Here is an 18,968-nt window from a genome sequence, read left to right as displayed (position 1 = left end):
GATGCACATTTTTATCAATCTTAAGTGGGGAATGGTACCAATATACATTTTCTTTTAATACATGGACAAAGTCGCAGGCGGAAAACTAGTTTAAAATAAATTTATAAGATGAAAGAATATGAGGGTAATCTTCCACTTGCTATTCGTGAAACATACATAAATATGTTTGAAATAACAACACATAATATAACTATACAATATCTATAATTAAGATCAATCCATCAATATACATTTCTCTATTCCTGGCCAGAAAAGAATTTCGATAGGAAGTCCTTTGGCTTAGGTTCTTCAGTAGGTTTGAAGTAAACCATCACATGGCCTTTTTGTTTCCAAATATTCACTGTTTCTCTGAGTTCCATTTGACCCTGCAAATACAAGATGAATAAATATATAATAGTAAATAGACATGGGAATATTATTATTATTAATTTTTTAGCATTTTAAGAATAGATTAAAGAAGCAATTTCATTGATATGGCAGTCAATGCCATCACTACAGTAACCTAAAAGAGATATTTTGTTAATACTGCTAGTCAATTAATTTTTTTAATATCTTTTATAAATATTATAGGGATGACTATAATCAATATTTGCATATTTGTTTATACTGTAGGTACAAATACTAAGAAGGATATGTAAATTTATTTTAAAATTTGTGTTTTCATTCCATTTGGTTAAGGATTTTAGATCAAAATTGCACATTGAATTTCATCCCACAAGAAAATAAGGAAAGTATTCCTTTTTAGGGTAAAAAAGATTAACCACTCATAAAGATGAGAAAATGTAGACTGTAGATAAAAAAAACAGCTGTACAGTAGGGGAGAGGGGGGCAGTTTAGAACAGGGGCAGTTTTGAATTATTCGATTTATGAACGCATCCTTTACTGTTTTCGACCTCCATCACCTTTTTAATACTGGTAACACCGAACTACACATCTGTCAGTTGTCAACTAACGTCTATGTCAGTGTCATTTTGCGAAAATATTGCCGGTTACTTTGACGGAGACGAAAGTAAACAAATATTTTTTTGGTTAAATGCAAATTACTGAAAACGTAAGTATTATATTCGAGTTGTTATTATTTTATAGTGTTTCACGTGTTACAGACAAAGTATTTAGAAATATGAGAGCATTGAACACAAGTTACTTTCACGTCCAAAATTTTTTATTTGTGAAGGTTGGTATTGGGGCAGATTTGATCAAAATAACTGGGGCACTTTTGAATAAAAGGTTCAAAACTGCCCCATACAAGTTTACTAAGTAAGTAATTACATTTTTTACTGTCTTTACTTTACAGTCATAATGGTAAGAAATTATAGAAAGAAAAGAGAAAGTGATGTGATCGAAGAAGATGCCCATCGAGCTGTTTCATATGTTGTCAATGACGGCATGAATTTGAGGACCGCTGCTACGATTTTTAACATAAAACCGTCAACTTTATTTTATAGAGTTAAAAAATTTAAGGAAAACATAACGCCAAAAAATGAAAACTATAGCAGCAAACACACCACGCATCAAATTTTTACCAATGATGAGGAGCGTATGCTGGAAGGTTACTTTTTGAAAATGTCCAGTATGAACTATGGTTTAACATATTTACAGGGCCGAGAGTTGGCTTATGAATATGCAAGAGCTTTAGGAAAGTGCCCTGAAAAATGGTTAAATAACAAGTTGGCCGGGATCGAGTGGATGAAAAGTTTTATGAAACGGCACTCCAATTTATCTTTGCGAAAACCTGAAAACACGAGTCTTTCTCGCTCAACGAGCTTTAATAAACATAATGTTACTATGTTTTTTAATAATTATGAAAAGGTGCTGCAGCGAGACAATTATTCACCAGATCGTATCTATAATTTAGATGAAACAAATATAATGACAGTTGTGCAAGCACCCAATGTCATCGCTAGAACAGGCCAAAGTGTTTCAGCAGAAAGAGGGCAATTGATCATTATGTGTGGTATTGTAAATGCTCTTGGGAATACCATTCCTCCAGTTTTTATTTTTCCAAGAGCTAAAGTTCATGAATCAATGTATTCAGCAGGTCCAAGGGGATGCGTGGGGTTCCCGTGGGGTTCCGTTCCCGTGGGGTTCAAGAAGATCAATCTTTTGTGCCTATCACGGATGTTGTAAAGAAACTTCCGAAGCCATGCCCTACTGCAGGAACTTCACGAACAGCTGCTTTATTAACTTTTAATTTTGACTTCAGTAAATTTAAGATGGGTTAGGTACTTTAACCTATCTCATATTTATATTTAAATTTATTTCAAAGTCCAATATTTTGGTAGTATTAACTATCAAAGTATTGATGTGGTTTGCATTTTTAATAATTATATTTTGTGGTCATTTAGTTGTCATGATTGTTTATTATAGATTTAAGCGTCTTTAAAATGTCATATTTGCTAAGTTACTTATGAATATTATTTTTAATATTGTTTCGCAATGTCCAATTTGATCTCGGTTAAAATAACGTGTTCTTTGTTCAAGACTGCCCCAGGCTGTTAAGAGTTTTATATAAGTTTATTTAATTAATAGTTATTGTAAGACATAAATGACAGTATACTATCATAATATTAGCTACAAATAACATAAATATATTGTTGATTATGTTCTAAGTTACATGGTTTCCATTTTATTCCAGTTTTTCAAAACTGCCCCTAGGGGTTTCAAATGTGCCCCATTCGCGGGGCACATTTGAACAAAATCGAGTTTTTTAAAAATTGATACTGTGTAACTATAGCAAGTCAAAATAACTAAATATAATTTTTTTTATGTAGTATAAGCCCCATATCTTATATTAAAATAAAATAAATCTTGATTGGTCATACCATACGGGACAAAAAAATTTTTATTTAAAAAGTGTTCAAATGTGCCCCCCTCTCCCCTACATCAACAATAGTGGACACACAACTCCTTTTTTTCTAATTGATCTGAGCAGGTATAGCGCAATAAATAGACAATAATAATTTTTTATATTTGACAATTCCCCAATCAAATATATTACGACGCAATTTTGGATCGTTCCCTCTTACCTTAATCACAAGCAAATCGATAACTCTAACATCCTTCACATCTTTGTTTTTCAGAAAGATTTCTTTTAGTTTAGCCCTGCATTGCTCTTCTGATTTGGGTATATCGTAATCCTTGACTGCAAAAAAGTTTTTCGATCAGTATGTACTCATATATTACGACAATAATAATAATATTTTTGGTTATATTTAAAATACATTGATGACATAACATGGTACAAACCAATGTATGGAATTTGTCGATACCAAGCTTTGTAAAGGCTTAATACTCTTGATCTTGCTTCTGCTTCATTCAAAGAAAGCACAGGCCTTACTGTTTTGGTACCAACTTGAATAGCCTGTCTTGCAGCCATTTTTCTAAGTTTTTATCAAAATTAGAAATAAAACCACTGCATTTCTTGCGATGTAATATAAATGTCAATTGACATTTGACAGTTAATGACAAATGACATTTTAAGATTGTAAATGTCTATACTCAAAGCTGACAAAACTTCTTATTGCCATACGAGAATAAAAAGATGAATACAGCTGCAAAAAGGCTGCAGGCTGCAGCCTGCAGGTGATTCAGTGCAGTTGGTACTTGATAGTTACGAAAAATGAAAAAAAAACAAACGTGTGGCACTTGGGGACTGCCGCGGTAAAGCTATTGCATAGCATGCCTTCGCCCTTCAGTCAGGCTTCAAGCCACACGTCCGTGCCCGTCCCCGTGGGGAGCGTGAGGTTTTTTTCGTTACGGAATTTCTCGATTCGGTCCCCGCGCTCAAGGCCCGCGATGGAAGCTATGCAATAGCTAAAAAATACAATTTTCTGGTGTTTGGTAATAAATAAACCATACACGCTACTGTCTAACGTACAGGTAAACCGGCCTGCGCAGGTCAACTGAACAAAGATAGGCTCAAAAAACTGCACGTTACACTGGACCCACACTCGTAAGTCGTAACAGGCTTTCTACGCAGGTATACCGTATAGCTTGTACAGGTGGACCTATTACTGTAGCGCGTGGGGCAGCCATAACATCGACAAATTCTGTACATAAAGGTACGCGTTCACTGGTCGGCGCCAGACGGCAGACGCCCCGCACGCACAGCACGCAACGAACTAAACGGATTTGACGGTGGTATTTGACCGGTGGTATTTAATATGAATGTGATTTTACTGAATAAGAAAAGGAATAGAGTAATATCTAAGAGTAAAACAAGTGATAACTGCGTTAAAAACAACCGACTTCAAACTTGCACTTGCAACATTTACATAAACAACTCATAAAATAAAAACTACTGGGCCTATCCGAATAAAATTTTTATGGGACCAATTCGACACTATCCCGCATCGAACAAAAAAACCTTGGAGCAATCGGTGTACATACATAAAAAAAAAAACATACCGGCCGAATTGATAACGTCCTCCTTTTTTTGAAGTCGGTTAATAAAATAAAATATTATGGAATAACGATAGATGTTTATTTTTAATCACTTTTTCTTAATTAGGTAACGTATAAAACAATACTGCCAAACGTGTTAAACAATTAATGAGAACAATCGAAACTTTAACACTGCACAAAACGCCCACATAATTATTTTATTTTCATAAAAATAACAGAAACACTCAATATTTTTCATTCCGTCAATCGAGCGGACATGTTTTACCACCATGTTTTGGTGTCAGTTCGGAGCTGTATGGATTGATCAGGAAAGTATCTTTCATTCTCCCAGGCATGTATGTGAAGTATATGTCCCTAAAAATAATATTTCGATTATAATCTAAATAATAAGTATATGTTAAGGCAGTGCACTGGGTATTAATTATTTAAAAGCAAAAATTGAGTAGCAGACAGAGTGCAGAGGAAATTAAGGAAATCTATAAATTGTATACAGTAAATACTTACAAAAATGCTTTACTTGGATATACATCATATTTAGTTGTGGACCACCAAAGTCTGGTTTGAGTTAGTTGTTTCAATCTATTTCTTGTAACAAAATCATCCAGAAGTACTTCAAACTGCAAGAAAGAATTTTTTCAATTACTCTAGTCTCTATTCTCTTATCTTAATATATATAAATCTCGTGTCACAATGTTTGTCCTCAATGGACTCCTAAACCACTTAACCGATTATAATAAAATTCGCACACCATGTGCAGTTCGATCCAACTTGAGAGATAGGATAGTTTAAATCTCAAATCGTTTTAGAGAAAGCGGGCGAAGCCGTGAGCGGGCAGCTAGTAATCTATATGATTTATTTATTATATAATTTAATATAAACATTAAACAATAACTCACCAGTTTTTGTACTAGTTGTCTATGTGACCAATTCATGTGCTCTAATTGTTTTAGAGTAAATGGTATTCTATATGCTCTAGCTCTAAAATCCATATGTTTCAAATCAAGCCACCTGCGTTGCGATTGTAGAAGTAGTTTTTCTGAAAATATGAGTTAAGCCTGATACTCATAGTCTTATTATGATATTATAGGCTATAGATAGTACATATTGAGGGTAGAGCGACATTTATAAAGGTTATTTCACATTTGCCTCCTAGCGCATTCATTCTTATCACACCTATAGGTAATTGCTTAACTTTAGCAATATTGTACATAATTTTCATTGTATAGCATTGTGGTGCTTTGGCATGTCTGTAAGCCACAATATGTTCTGTAATTAAATAAATAAAAATAAACTCACTATGGTCCTGGGGTGAAATTTTGCCTTTAATCCTTTTCCTGACCCACTCTTGAAGATTATTGAGAAGATTTGCTTTGGGCAGATGTGGAATCAATAAAGGAGTATCTGATAGTTCTGCCAAAAATGCCTGAAAGCAAATTATAGTAAATATTTAAGCATTATTTTGAAAATCCTGAATATAAAATTCAATACAGTAGGTACCTACATCCAAGAAGAAGTAAATGAAAATTGAAAAAGGATGAATTAAAGATTAATCTTTATCAAGTTTTTTTTTCATTAAATAGTAAATGTTTTTCAAAGGATACATACTGCCAGCAGATCCTTTTCCTTCAAACCCGAAGGTACTATCGTTGGCATAGACGGTTCACGCTGCAAGAATACGATTGGGTACCATACAAATTTAAGCATAATATACAATATACATATATATGAGTAGTAAATTATTTAATTTATTAAGTAGTTACCTACAGGCAAAAATTACGATATTTTATTTTTATCTAATTTCGATTCGATTTGTAGAGTTAGTAGATAGGTCATAGGTTGAGTGAATGTGGGACTAACTATAATGGGTAATGGGTTATCAGTTAAGTCTAAAAACCCAATGTAACCCAAGTTGGATAGAGCTATAACTTCTAAGAGCTGTATGTAGCTAAAACATTTTTAAAAAAATCTCTCAAAACAAAACGTGATTGAATGAAAAATTAATAATGAATAATATCATGATTACCGATGGCTCTTGAGACATAAGTGCGTCCCGAAAAGTATCTCTTATAAAATCTTCCATTGGATCCATTTGATAAATTTTTGCATTATCAAACCAATGCTTTCCGTGTCTCGTGGGCGGATAAAAATACTTCTCTTTAGATTTTCCTTCATGATACAAGTCATACAGATGACCACATGTACATTTCGATTTCTTTAAATATTCCATAACAGAGTCTTCCCTGCATGGTAAATTATAAATGTTACAATGAGTAGGTATATATAAAAATATTCATATGATAGGTACCAGAATTTTATTAAGTAATTAAGTAGGTATATATTTTAATATCATATTTATAAGTACATAAAAGATTCTTCTCTATTATAAATAATATATACTACTAAAACTACAGTATAATAACCATTTAGTAATGCAGTCACATGTATCGTCACACTTTTCAGTAACAACCCGCGGAAACTTCCAATACCCGCAAATAGTGGTGACCAAGTCACCACCGACATTCACCATACCAGCGTTTATTGGTATATAACCAGTCGGTAATAAAGACACACCTTTAAAAATACAAAAATATATTATGTGTAAGTATCATAGCGAACTTATTTACTGTTTTTATTCATGTTCTAAAAAGTTACTCAAAGATAATAATGCTAATACATCAGAAATTCAATGGAAATCAATGTTTTTCTGACAATACAAAAAAATACAATTGATCTGTCATTAACGAACCGAAAAAGCTAAATATATAGTAAAAACTAAGAAAATTTAGGTCATTATATTGTTTTTTCTAATCAGTGTGCCTAGTGCGAGTTTTCATCGAGTACGAAACGTTACTATCGCGTTTGCGTCACAGCCGAATTAGTCAAAGAGTATAGTAACTATGTATAAGGAAAATCGAACAGCGCCCCTAGCGGACGTATGGGGAAGCTTTGATTCCCCATACAAATTTCGCTGTGACGCAGACGCGATAGTAACGTTTCGTACTCGATGAAAACTCGCACTAGGCACACTGGCGGCTTAATCTCACGTAGCTGTAGGTGAAATAAATTTTCGACAGTGAAATAAATGAAAAACTTTCTTAGACACTCACCGTTTAAAATATAAGTAGGTTTGCCGCCAGTAAAAGCTACACCTCCAACATTATATTGGACGTTCTTATATGGTGCTTTGTATTTTGGTTTGGCTTTATTTTTCAGCATTTTCAATTTGTTAGCATATGCTACCATTTTAGGGTTCTTGTTTCCTATATTTACAAAAAGTGATTTAAAAATATTGAATGTTCCCTAATAAATCATTATTTACCATATACCTAGTTACTAAAAAAAAAACTAACGTAAAGTGCTCGGGGGTTCCCAAAATTTATAATTGCATACTCTTTCTGTCTGCTTCTCTTTCTTATTTCTTTCTTTGCGTTTTTCAAGCTATAATAATCGATGCGTGGTTAGTCAATTAAATGAAATAAAATTAATCGATTTTTTATATAGGTAATATGTGAAAAAAATCAGTTTACCAGTACCATTAAAAAAAGTAACTAAGTAAGTACCTAGGTAGGTACTTATTATAAATATTTTTTTTTTATAATTGTGATTTTATGTGCTTTTGATTTTTCTACCCGTATTGTAATAACGTTAACTTACAAATCCGGTATCCAAACACAGCTTTTCATAACTCTGTAATGAAATAAAATTTAAAGTATGTACTGTGTAGGTAGGTAGTTATAGGTACTCAATGCACAAATCTGTAAACACCCTAAATAAACCTACTTCTACACTTCGCAGTCGCACTTTATAACCCAAAGGTAGCGGCTTGTCTTTGTCCGTCTTACTTTTTGAATGTGTGCTAAAACATGGCACGTAGCATTTTTGTAAATATTCTCCATACCTCACTTTGGGTTGTGAATTTTTAGGTGGTTCTGCAATGCATTTTAATATCAAACCAAATTTATATGATAACATATTAGTTTAGACGAGCTCTAGAGTTTTAAATTATCATTTATTTTTTTCCATGTTTGTTTAGTATGCACGTGCTAATCTCAGAGCTCTACCTACTGGATCGAATAGAATTTTTGTTTTAAGCTATTGCAGAGCTTCTATCGCGGGCCTTGAGCGCGGGGACCGAATCGAGAAATTCCGTAACGAAATAACCTCACGCTCCCCACTCCGACGGGCGGAGGTGTGGCTTGAAGGCATAGCATGCAATAGCAGATAGTTTTACCGCAGCAGTCCTCGAGTGCCACACGTCGTTTTTTCTTCAATGCGGATGCAATCGTAGGGCGTAGGTGTAAGAAGAATACTTATAATATCTATATGAATACGTGCTCACTTTTCTCATTCGTTATAGTTGGAAGCCTTTCAGCATGTGTTAATTTTTCCAATCTCTGTACACATTCTTCTAAATCAATAAAAACTAAACATGACATTAATATCATCGCATTCATGTCATATTCTGAAAAATAATAAAGCATTTTTAAACTATAAGTATACCTACTCGGACAGGAAGAAAATAGTAGTCACCCTATTAATTATTTTACCTGGCCGCAAAACACTGGGTGGTTTTTTGTAGTAAGCAGTGTATAAATTCCAGATAAACACACCAGGGTCCTCAATGGAGTCTGTCATAGCCTTCATCAATATTGGTTTTTGTATTTTTAAAGTAACGCCCAAATCGGACAGTGACTTTCTCGTCCTTCTCGGTAAATCTTCGAGTAAATCTTGATGAATATTGGCCTTTAGATCATTTAAAACTTCTCTTTGGCTGCTTGACAATTCATAGTACCACGGCGGTCCGACTTCTATGCAAAGCCGTTTATACTTCCGTTTTGCTGGTAAAAAAATCAGTAAAGTTAAAAAAAAATAACCGAGATTGCGTTTTATTTATTGCGTGTTCAAGTATATAAGCACCCTTATGATCTATATGTACATATTATGATAAAAATCATAGAAAAGTGAAATCTGTAGATTTAATATTTTAATAAAAGAATACTTGGGGCGTGATCTACAATCGACATCAAAATCAAAAATATAGTTTTTAGAATATTTGTCTGTATAAACATACAGTCCGGGCTAAACTAAAAAAGTACCTAGTAGGTAGGTAGGTACCTTTTGCATGGATTTACTCACAGAACTATATCGATATATCCCGCAAATCCATGGGAATGGGAACTATGCGGGTTTTTCTTTGACTACGCGGGCTAAACCGCTAGCGGAATTTAGCTAGTACCTACACAGTATAATAATTACAAGTATAGTTAATTATGCTCACCTACTTAGGTATAATAATTTTGTTAAAAAATTTATTTATAAATACCTTCGCAGTAAAAAAAGAACTTTAATTCTTTTAAAAACTTGAGCCAGGCTCCTACTTTCTCGTTGTATGGCTTTTTATCAATATTTTCTCGCATTTCTCTTTCTAAATAAACCCATACAGGCTCTTTTTTATCGTATATTTTCTGAAACAAAAAAGATATTACTTCTAATAACTAACTACTTAAAGTTAAATTAACGCTATGAGTAATAACTAATAAGTCTGCAAATATTATATTGAAAATAGCTGCTTTAAACTAAATTCATATGGATCAATACTTGGTACATAAACATGGTGTAAAAATACACCAAACGTACCAAACTACCTAGTATTTACAATGTACATAATTTTGTCCGTCTGTTTTTTTCGCCAAATCTTTGCAGCTGCTCGACCTATTTTTACAGGATTTACTCTAGGCGATAGTGTGTAATAAGGATTAACGAGTAAGTACAACCTGACCAACTCATGGGCCATGGCCTTAGACCATGGCACATGGTTGTAAGTTGCGAATTTAAACGAAACGATCGTTCGCGTTCTTGTCTTAAGTAGGTACACCACAATGTAGACATTCTAATTTCTAACCCTAGGTCGTTAAAATATCTACAAACCTTTTTCTTAAGAAACTGTTGCAATGTAGGCATTTTGTAAGGCCCCATCTTGATTCTTACATAAATTTTATACAATTATTGATAAACAAGAATTTTGATAAATTTAATGAAAAAAGACGAAAATTTTGAAAGCTACATCAGCTAGCTAAAAATATGACATAATGATACATATTTAATTGAAGAAGAGTAAAACATAACAGTGCCAGTTCTAAATATCAGGAAAAAGTTTGCTGTAGAAATATTTTGATATTGTGTGATTGTGGTGATGTGTGTATTGAACAAGTAGGGTACAAAAAGTTCGATCATTGGCGCCGCCAAAATTGCCGCCAAATGATCGAATTCGATCTATTGCCAGAAATGACAATAAAAAAAGAAGCGCCTGCTTTCTTTTACCCTTCTTTTATATCCTGTTTCGAATACCGCCTCGTGATATTATGTTTTTCAATTATTTTTGAATTCCTCACTTATCGAGCATTTGCATGCTATAATACTAAAATATTAGTAATTTTCAAAATTAAACCGCCTTCAAGATGTTACAATGCTATTTTCTTGGGTGAATGCTTTTTTACCCTCTATCTCAAAAATGACTCAACCAATTTTGATGATACTTGGCGGTGATGAAGCTGAATGTATTAGTATATCATATACATACTTACATAATATATAAAAAAAAATATATTTTTGCTTGGGGGTGAAATCATGCAATGTGATTGTAATGTATGTTATGATTATTGTAATATAATGAGAATACATAGTACAGTAGTCTATTTATTTCTTACGGATCCAACATTAATTATTAAGAAAATTCACACTCAAAGACTCATAAAGCATACATTTTATTATATTAGTTACATAATAACAGAGACTTAGAATATAAATAATTGTAAGAATTACCATTATGTATTTATAGACTTTTATTTAGGACACATACAAATAAAATGGGCAGTTGAACCAAAAATTATTTATTTCTTGTCTTATCCAATATGTCTTTGTATGGAGGATCGATAGGGCTTTGTACTGGTTCTCTATATTCATAATGCTCCTGTCCTTCCAATAGTAGTGGATAAGATGTATCCGAGTCATAAGCGTTGATGTCACCACAGGCATTGAAAGGGACTATAAACCTGTTCACACCTGTAAATTGATTGAAGTCACAGTACTTATGATCTAATAGGGGATTGACCATAGTAGGAATATATCCTGGTGGTGGATTGTAATTTTGACACACTACAAATGCTTCAATGCTTGAATTCCTAGAACTCTTAGGCTTGGTAACTGTAACCAGCTCAAAAAACTGTTTTAATTGGGAATATAACAGTGTTACATCTTTTCCTCTAAATATTTTGGCTACAAAGACGCCACCAATTTTCAGTACATGTGTGGTTATATTCAGAGCAGCTAACAGTAACTGGGACTGCACATACTCATCAATATCGTGAAGGCCAGTAACATCTGGTGCTCCATCACAAACGACTAAATCAGCTTTTAAGCCTTCAAACTCCTTAATAATCTCGTTTGCAGTCGAAAGTTTGGTTATGTCTCCCTGAATTTGTTTGACGCCTGGCAGAGCAGCCATTGCTTGCAAATCAACTGCTACTATTTTAACATCATCTACATTGTCCGCGTTTTGTCTTAGCCCCTTACTCAAAACTTGACTCCAGCTACCTGGTGCTGCACAAAGATCCACAGCACGCTCTACGCCTTTCAAAATTTTGTATTCATCGTTTATTTGCATCAGTTTAAATGCACTTCTTGCTCTCCATCCTTCCTCTTTAGCTAACCTATAATAAATGTCTCTCTTATCTTTTGATGTTTTTCCCATGTTTGTTCAATATCTCTCAAAATATTAAAAAAGAGAAAAAGTTTAAAAGTCTTGATTTTTGTCAACAAAACAGTGACCACAAAGTACAAACTATAGATCACTGACAACTTGACAAGTGACATTTTTGTCACTACTCACGGTTCAACACAACCCTATATATAAAAGTACTCTGTGAACACAACCAACAATCTGCTGAAACAATTTGTTGCAGTGGGGATTGAGCGTTCTCTACTCACGATTCATCCAACCCTCAATCTGATGACACAATTTCATTCCGCGATTGCTTGCCACAACGTGTGCACGTCACGTTGATGCCTGGCCTGATGCTAAACCTCAACGCAATAATACGCATTATTAATGGATATACTAATTTATGAAATATAAGATAATTATCTTTGTAAAGCTTGTATTTTTTCCAATTTTATTGATAGATTTCAAGGGCTATAAAGTATAAACGGCTATAAAATATAAACATCTTCCTCAAATATGTAAAAATGTCTTTCCCGCGTTTATCTCAAAACCGCCATTTTGCGATTAACGCGGCAGCGCGATTGAGCCGAAATTGGAGCAATCACAATACTCACGTTTCAACACGCACACAATCTGCTGAGACAATTTGTCGGGTTGCTTCCGCGCCGATCCAATACGCAACATGTTGGGTTACGCCCCCAACGTGCCCTCAACTATACTATTCACGACACAATCTGTCAGCTCACTGCAGATTGTGTCAACAGATTGTTACTGAAATTGAATCGTGAGTAGGCTACTTTACAGTTAGGTTTATTGCTCTGAGGTTACAGTGTTTACGACAAACTATATAACCATACTACATAACCATACTAAGTATATTAATTATTATATAATAATTTTAGAAAAGTACATCGGGCTCTTTTCGAGTAGGTAATTGAATATTTCCTGTGCACAAACTTGCAAGTTGCTGTCAGACAGACTGTCGGACACACAGAACAGTAAGAACAAATAGAAGTGCGATGTGGGCGTGGCCCACGTGTCACTAGTAAGGTAAGATCACCTAACTCGCTCTCAGTTGTGCGCAGAAAAATATTCGAGTCGGTTGTCAGCTGTCAAACCTTTTTTCCATATTTATTCATTATTTAGGGCGTGTTGTTCGGTATTAGAGTGGATAAATGATAGCAGACGAAATAATATCAGCAATCGAGGCATATCATACCATCGGTAAGTCTTATTTTAATTTATTTTAAATATATTTTATGTTACAACTTCGCTTGTCGTAATTTGTCAAAAATTTATAAAAAATATTAAGTCAAAATGAACCTTAATCCATAAGAAATTAGTACTAATATAGATTGAACAGCAAACAAGACTTTCTGGAATATTATTGCAATAAACAAACGAATGTCGGATTAGTGATGCATGTGGCGCATATCGACAGTATCGATACTTTAGAAAAGACAAACATTATAAATATTAAATTTTATTTTATTTTTCCTTAGCTTTCATTTGTCCTATTTATTTATAGATTTTCGAAAGAGGCTAATTTAAAAGAGAAATGGATAATTAATGCAACGTGACGAGTTAACTGGATGCCGAACAGCAATAAGCAGTCTAACAAAGGCCACCAATACATCAAACCTACGGCAGTTCCAAGATTTAAAATAATGCATATTTTCTGTTTGTTTTGTAAATATAGATTTATACTATTCTATTCCGTTTTTTATTTAAATATAATAATATGAAAAGACGTACTTAGTAGTAATAAACATACTCCAAAATGTGACACATTATACTATACTCATAAAATAGAAAGAAAAAAAATGCACATAAAAATATTTATTTGTGAATTATCGATAACAAGGCTGACATCCCTTAGAGCATAGCATCAAATTAATGTCATTAATGTAGAGTGACACAAATTTCAACCTTATCTTAATGTGTTGAGGTTCAAAGTTATATGTATTGAAAACTAACGCCCTCTGTTGTGGAGTAGCTGAATGTTTTCGAATTTGGAATTTCTGAGGAAAGAGAAACAAAACAGCTAATATACCTAGGGATGTTATACTAAAATTAACCGTAACTTGTTGCTTTAGGGTACATATTGAAATGCTGTATTTATAACCTAAGTCAGTTTTTACTCAAATTAAACTGTCCAATCAAAGGCATAGTTTACTTGTAGTGTACTGTATTACTATCGGTTTAAATGTGTGGGTTTGGCGACACTGGTTTTCATACTAATTATGACATTATAGCACTTCTATTTTGTTCTTACTGTTCTGTGGTCGGACATTTCTTGCGGAAGTTTTCTTGCAGGTGGAAACGCGGCTTATGTCTATTTGTGTTGTCATTGTCATTACGTCAATAATGATCATTCATCAATTTATTGCAATGACTAAGGAATCCTATGGACAGGGCATAATGTTCTATACAAACAACTGATTATACAAATATCATGCATTTCGATACCGAAATAATAAAACGAATACTGTCTCTTTCTAACTAATGAATATTCTGCTAAGTGAAAATATATGACTATACGTCAGTCAGTGCTAATTCTATACCGTTTGACATTTGAAGTTAGCTCAAATACCTACTGTGGCCGGGCGCCATTTTATGTTCTCGTTATTATGATGTACATGCTCTGTCATTGCTCCGTAGTAAACATTGAAAAATATTGAATATTTTTGTGATTGTGACAAACATTTGTGTCTAAAACATATAGAGTGGTCAAGGACAAATAGTGGCATAATACCAAAGCGCAGTATTGTGGGATGTGGCTCCGGAAAGAATGAAAACTAGAAAAGTTTGTCTTTGCACCGGTATGTATACGTTTTGACTGAAATATTAGTTATTACTTTGCTGATTTACTTATTTTCATGTATATTGAATTGAGGAGTATTCACAGACTATGTTCAGTGTAAAATTGTTACCAAATATAGCTTTATTTTGTATATTTTCGTTCTAGTAAAATAATGAATTTGGGTGCTAGTGATGACTTATAATATCGACATCAGCAAAATGTTCGATGAAGACGTGCGTCTCCCAAGGCTGTGTCATTAATCTTAAGAATAGTTGCTTTGGTGAATACACTTCCAAAATAACAAATTAATTTTGCCAAGAGCAGCAGAAGGAAAAATAAAACACTTAAATTTACCTAATATGAATTTTAACTTAAGTAAGATTAATCGCTTTTATAGTAGGTACTTTAAAAATGTATTTATAAATAAGTCAGGTCAGGACTAAAATTATAATAACCTAAAAATTCATTTTTTGAAGGTTACCAAGAAGTGAAAATAGAAAAGGAGAATGGTTAGAAGCAATTGAAAATGAAAATATCAAGCCAAATGTAAAGGATATAATATCATAGTATGTTCCCTACATTTCCCCGAAAGTGCTTTCAATAGAACAAGGGATGTGATTAGTCTGCACGATGATGCTATACCAGTATGTCTGCCGCTGCATTCACACAGGGTGAGGTTTTTATCTGTAGACACGTGATGTCTTCCAATTTACTTTTGGTCTTTTTATTTAGATTTAGGGCTGTCATTTATAATCTAACGTTTCTCCTATTTTGAAGGAGGCCTGTGAACAAACTGAGATGGTTTTATATGATTTTTTGAGTACAAACTTGGGTGATATTTGGTTGTTGAAATGTTATTGACTGAGGGAAAGTGCAATTTACTTTAAATACATGGGGTGTTTTAAGTTATTTTTCTATTCTTTATAAATTTATATTTATAAAGCATTTCAATGCCATAAAACCAAAAATATAAATTCAAGTTCCGCTATTGTAAGCCCTAATGTTGATATTAATTTCAAACCATCAGCATTGCCCTTTTAATTAAAATGTATTGCATTTTAGTTTAAATGTGAAGTGAACAATGCTAGTTAATGTAAACTGTGACATTTCATTTCCAGGTACCAGTTGAGCCTCAAATCCCGAACTCAAAAATGAACAGAGTGTATCTGAGTGCATTCCAGGCTACACAAAATAGTTTAGCTCTATAATTTTCTCTATTATTATATATTATTGTTTTTTTTTGTCTATTATTTATAAATAAATAAATACAATTACTGTATATTGTGTTGTTCATCGTAATAAAATACTATTATATACCTATATTAGTATATATTATGTTGTTTCATTATATTACATTCCTCAAAACTGAAATTACCAAATTGTAAGTCTACCGTAATCCTTATATCGAAGTCAAAATTGAACTGGATTTATCAAATTATACAGGGTTAGCTATCTTGTCCGGCGAGGTTGCTGGTGTTTTACAAGTAACCCTGTATAGGTGTTACCGTCACGAGCAGCCATCGTCATACTTAATTTTATTAATTGGCATTGTCATTTTTTCCATTTGTAATTTTACTTCTATGTTTTGTACAATAAAGTTAAAATAAATAAAAAAGAGTGTGTGTTTATGTACACGCGTTACAAGTTACGCGCCAAAAGAAGTATAACTTCAAAAAAAATATATTAATATTATTTTTATATCGATAAACATAATAATGTTTATCGATATATTCTCGGCACTAAACACCGCCATGTTTTGTTACAAGCAATATGGCGCCGGCCACACTTTTTTTGTAGGTATGTCACTTCCATGTGATTCCTTATCAATGACTAAGGAATCCTATGGACAGGGCATAATGTTCTATACAAACAACTGATTATACAAATATCATGCATTTCGATACCGAAATAATAAAACGAATACTGTCTCTTTCTAACTAATGAATATTCTGCTAAGTGAAAATATATGACTATACGTCAGTCAGTGCTAATTCTATACCGTTTGACATTTGAAGTTAGCTCAAATACCTACTGTGGCCGGGCGCCATTTTATGTTCTCGTTATTATGATGTACATGCTCTGTCATTGCTCCGTAGTAAACATTGAAAAATATTGAATATTTTTGTGATTGTGACAAACATTTGTGTCTAAAACATATAGAGTGGTCAAGGACAAATAGTGGCATAATACCAAAGCGCAGTATTGTGGGATGTGGCTCCGGAAAGAATGAAAACTAGAAAAGTTTGTCTTTGCACCGGTATGTATACGTTTTGACTGAAATATTAGTTATTACTTTGCTGATTTACTTATTTTCATGTATATTGAATTGAGGAGTATTCACAGACTATGTTCAGTGTAAAATTGTTACCAAATATAGCTTTATTTTGTATATTTTCGTTCTAGTAAAATAATGAATTTGGGTGCTAGTGATGACTTATAATATCGACATCAGCAAAATGTTCGATGAAGACGTGCGTCTCCCAAGGCTGTGTCATTAATCTTAAGAATAGTTGCTTTGGTGAATACACTTCCAAAATAACAAATTAATTTTGCCAAGAGCAGCAGAAGGAAAAATAAAACACTTAAATTTACCTAATATGAATTTTAACTTAAGTAAGATTAATCGCTTTTATAGTAGGTACTTTAAAAATGTATTTATAAATAAGTCAGGTCAGGACTAAAATTATAATAACCTAAAAATTCATTTTTTGAAGGTTACCAAGAAGTGAAAATAGAAAAGGAGAATGGTTAGAAGCAATTGAAAATGAAAATATCAAGCCAAATGTAAAGGATATAATATCATAGTATGTTCCCTACATTTCCCCGAAAGTGCTTTCAATAGAACAAGGGATGTGATTAGTCTGCACGATGATGCTATACCAGTATGTCTGCCGCTGCATTCACACAGGGTGAGGTTTTTATCTGTAGACACGTGATGTCTTCCAATTTACTTTTGGTCTTTTTATTTAGATTTAGGGCTGTCATTTATAATCTAACGTTTCTCCTATTTTGAAGGAGGCCTGTGAACAAACTGAGATGGTTTTATATGATTTTTTGAGTACAAACTTGGGTGATATTTGGTTGTTGAAATGTTATTGACTGAGGGAAAGTGCAATTTACTTTAAATACATGGGGTGTTTTAAGTTATTTTTCTATTCTTTATAAATTTATATTTATAAAGCATTTCAATGCCATAAAACCAAAAATATAAATTCAAGTTCCGCTATTGTAAGCCCTAATGTTGATATTAATTTCAAACCATCAGCATTGCCCTTTTAATTAAAATGTATTGCATTTTAGTTTAAATGTAAAGTGAACAATGCTAGTTAATGTAAACTGTGACATTTCATTTCCAGGTACCAGTTGAGCCTCAAATCCCGAACTCAAAAATGAACAGAGTGTATCTGAGTGCATTCCAGGCTACACAAAATAGTTTAGCTCTATAATTTTCTCTATTATTATATATTATTGTTTTTTTTGTCTATTATTTATAAATAAATAAATACAATTACTGTATATTGTGTTGTTCATCGTAATAAAATACTATTATATACCTATATTAGTATATATTATGTTGTTTCATTATATTACATTCCTCAAAACTGAAATTACCAAATTGTAAGTCTACCGTAATCCTTATATCGAAGTCAAAATTGAACTGGATTTATCAAATTATACAGGGTTAGCTATCTTGTCCGGCGAGGTTGCTGGTGTTTTACAAGTAACCCTGTATAGGTGTTACCGTCACGAGCAGCCATCGTCATACTTAATTTTATTAATTGGCATTGTCATTTTTTCCATTTGTAATTTTACTTCTATGTTTTGTACAATAAAGTTAAAATAAATAAAAAAGAGTGTGTGTTTATGTACACGCGTTACAAGTTACGCGCCAAAAGAAGTATAACTTCAAAAAAAATATATTAATATTATTTTTATATCGATAAACATAATAATGTTTATCGATATATTCTCGGCACTAAACACCGCCATGTTTTGTTACAAGCAATATGGCGCCGGCCACTAGTGTTGCCGAACTATCGA

At 33.0% G+C, this 18,968-nt stretch overlaps 3 protein-coding genes and 2 long non-coding RNA genes across 5 annotated transcripts; 2 read left to right on the top strand and 3 right to left on the bottom strand.

The window, feature by feature from the left end:
• Positions 1-187: 187 nt before the first annotated feature.
• On the bottom strand, positions 188-3,460 carry LOC123696419 (NADH dehydrogenase [ubiquinone] 1 alpha subcomplex subunit 6-like). Its single transcript, XM_045642576.1, has 3 exons — positions 3,247-3,460; positions 3,027-3,142; positions 188-365 (listed from the first exon to the last, which is right to left on the bottom strand). The coding sequence occupies exons 1-3, from the start codon at positions 3,374-3,376 to the stop codon at positions 237-239; spliced, it is 375 nt and encodes a 124-aa protein (XP_045498532.1). The 5' UTR covers positions 3,377-3,460; the 3' UTR covers positions 188-236.
• Positions 3,461-4,464: 1,004 nt separating this feature from the next.
• On the bottom strand, positions 4,465-10,469 carry LOC123696471. The gene is made up of 15 exons (XM_045642644.1): positions 10,333-10,469; positions 9,728-9,869; positions 8,952-9,242; positions 8,744-8,866; positions 8,185-8,333; positions 8,059-8,091; positions 7,755-7,842; positions 7,512-7,664; positions 6,825-6,975; positions 6,428-6,644; positions 6,010-6,069; positions 5,701-5,827; positions 5,301-5,440; positions 4,909-5,021; positions 4,465-4,758 (listed from the first exon to the last, which is right to left on the bottom strand). The coding sequence occupies exons 1-15, from the start codon at positions 10,378-10,380 to the stop codon at positions 4,647-4,649; spliced, it is 1,947 nt and encodes a 648-aa protein (XP_045498600.1). The 5' UTR covers positions 10,381-10,469; the 3' UTR covers positions 4,465-4,646.
• Positions 10,470-11,278: 809 nt separating this feature from the next.
• On the bottom strand, positions 11,279-12,258 carry LOC123696121 (putative tRNA (cytidine(32)/guanosine(34)-2'-O)-methyltransferase). Its single transcript, XM_045642150.1, has one exon. It carries the CDS (start codon positions 12,152-12,154, stop codon positions 11,291-11,293), a length of 864 nt encoding a protein of 287 aa, XP_045498106.1. The 5' UTR covers positions 12,155-12,258; the 3' UTR covers positions 11,279-11,290.
• A 2,646-nt stretch (positions 12,259-14,904) lies between these two features.
• Positions 14,905-16,206, top strand: LOC123696381. Its single transcript, XR_006752071.1, has 3 exons — positions 14,905-14,946; positions 15,404-15,598; positions 16,046-16,206. It is a non-coding gene; the product is annotated as an uncharacterized LOC123696381 (long non-coding RNA).
• Positions 16,207-17,142: 936 nt separating this feature from the next.
• LOC123696305 lies at positions 17,143-18,443 on the top strand. The gene is made up of 3 exons (XR_006752058.1): positions 17,143-17,184; positions 17,642-17,836; positions 18,284-18,443. It is a non-coding gene; the product is annotated as an uncharacterized LOC123696305 (long non-coding RNA).
• Positions 18,444-18,968: the final 525 nt, after the last annotated feature.

Source organism: Colias croceus, chromosome 12 (assembly GCF_905220415.1).
Source record: "Colias croceus chromosome 12, ilColCroc2.1".
Lineage (NCBI taxonomy): Eukaryota > Metazoa > Arthropoda > Insecta > Lepidoptera > Pieridae > Colias > Colias croceus.
The sequence above is the reverse complement of the archived record's forward strand: the minus strand, read 5'-3'. Positions and strand labels throughout refer to the sequence as shown.

Coding starts and splice junctions, on each gene's coding strand:
- LOC123696419 (XM_045642576.1), bottom strand. CDS start 3,376: ATGGCTGCAAGACAGGCTATTCAAGTTGGTACCAAAACAGTAAGGCCT. Junction 3,143..3,246: donor TCGACAAATTCCATACATTG/GTTTGTACCATG, acceptor ACTTTTTTGCAG/TCAAGGATTACGATATACCC. Junction 366..3,026: donor TCGATTTGCTTGTGATTAAG/GTAAGAGGGAAC, acceptor TTGTATTTGCAG/GGTCAAATGGAACTCAGAGA.
- LOC123696471 (XM_045642644.1), bottom strand. CDS start 10,380: ATGGGGCCTTACAAAATGCCTACATTGCAACAGTTTCTTAAGAAAAAG. Junction 5,828..6,009: donor AGGAAAAGGATCTGCTGGCA/GTATGTATCCTT, acceptor ATTTGCTTTCAG/GCATTTTTGGCAGAACTATC. Junction 5,022..5,300: donor GACAACTAGTACAAAAACTG/GTGAGTTATTGT, acceptor TCTTTCTTGCAG/TTTGAAGTACTTCTGGATGA.
- LOC123696121 (XM_045642150.1), bottom strand. CDS start 12,154: ATGGGAAAAACATCAAAAGATAAGAGAGACATTTATTATAGGTTAGCT.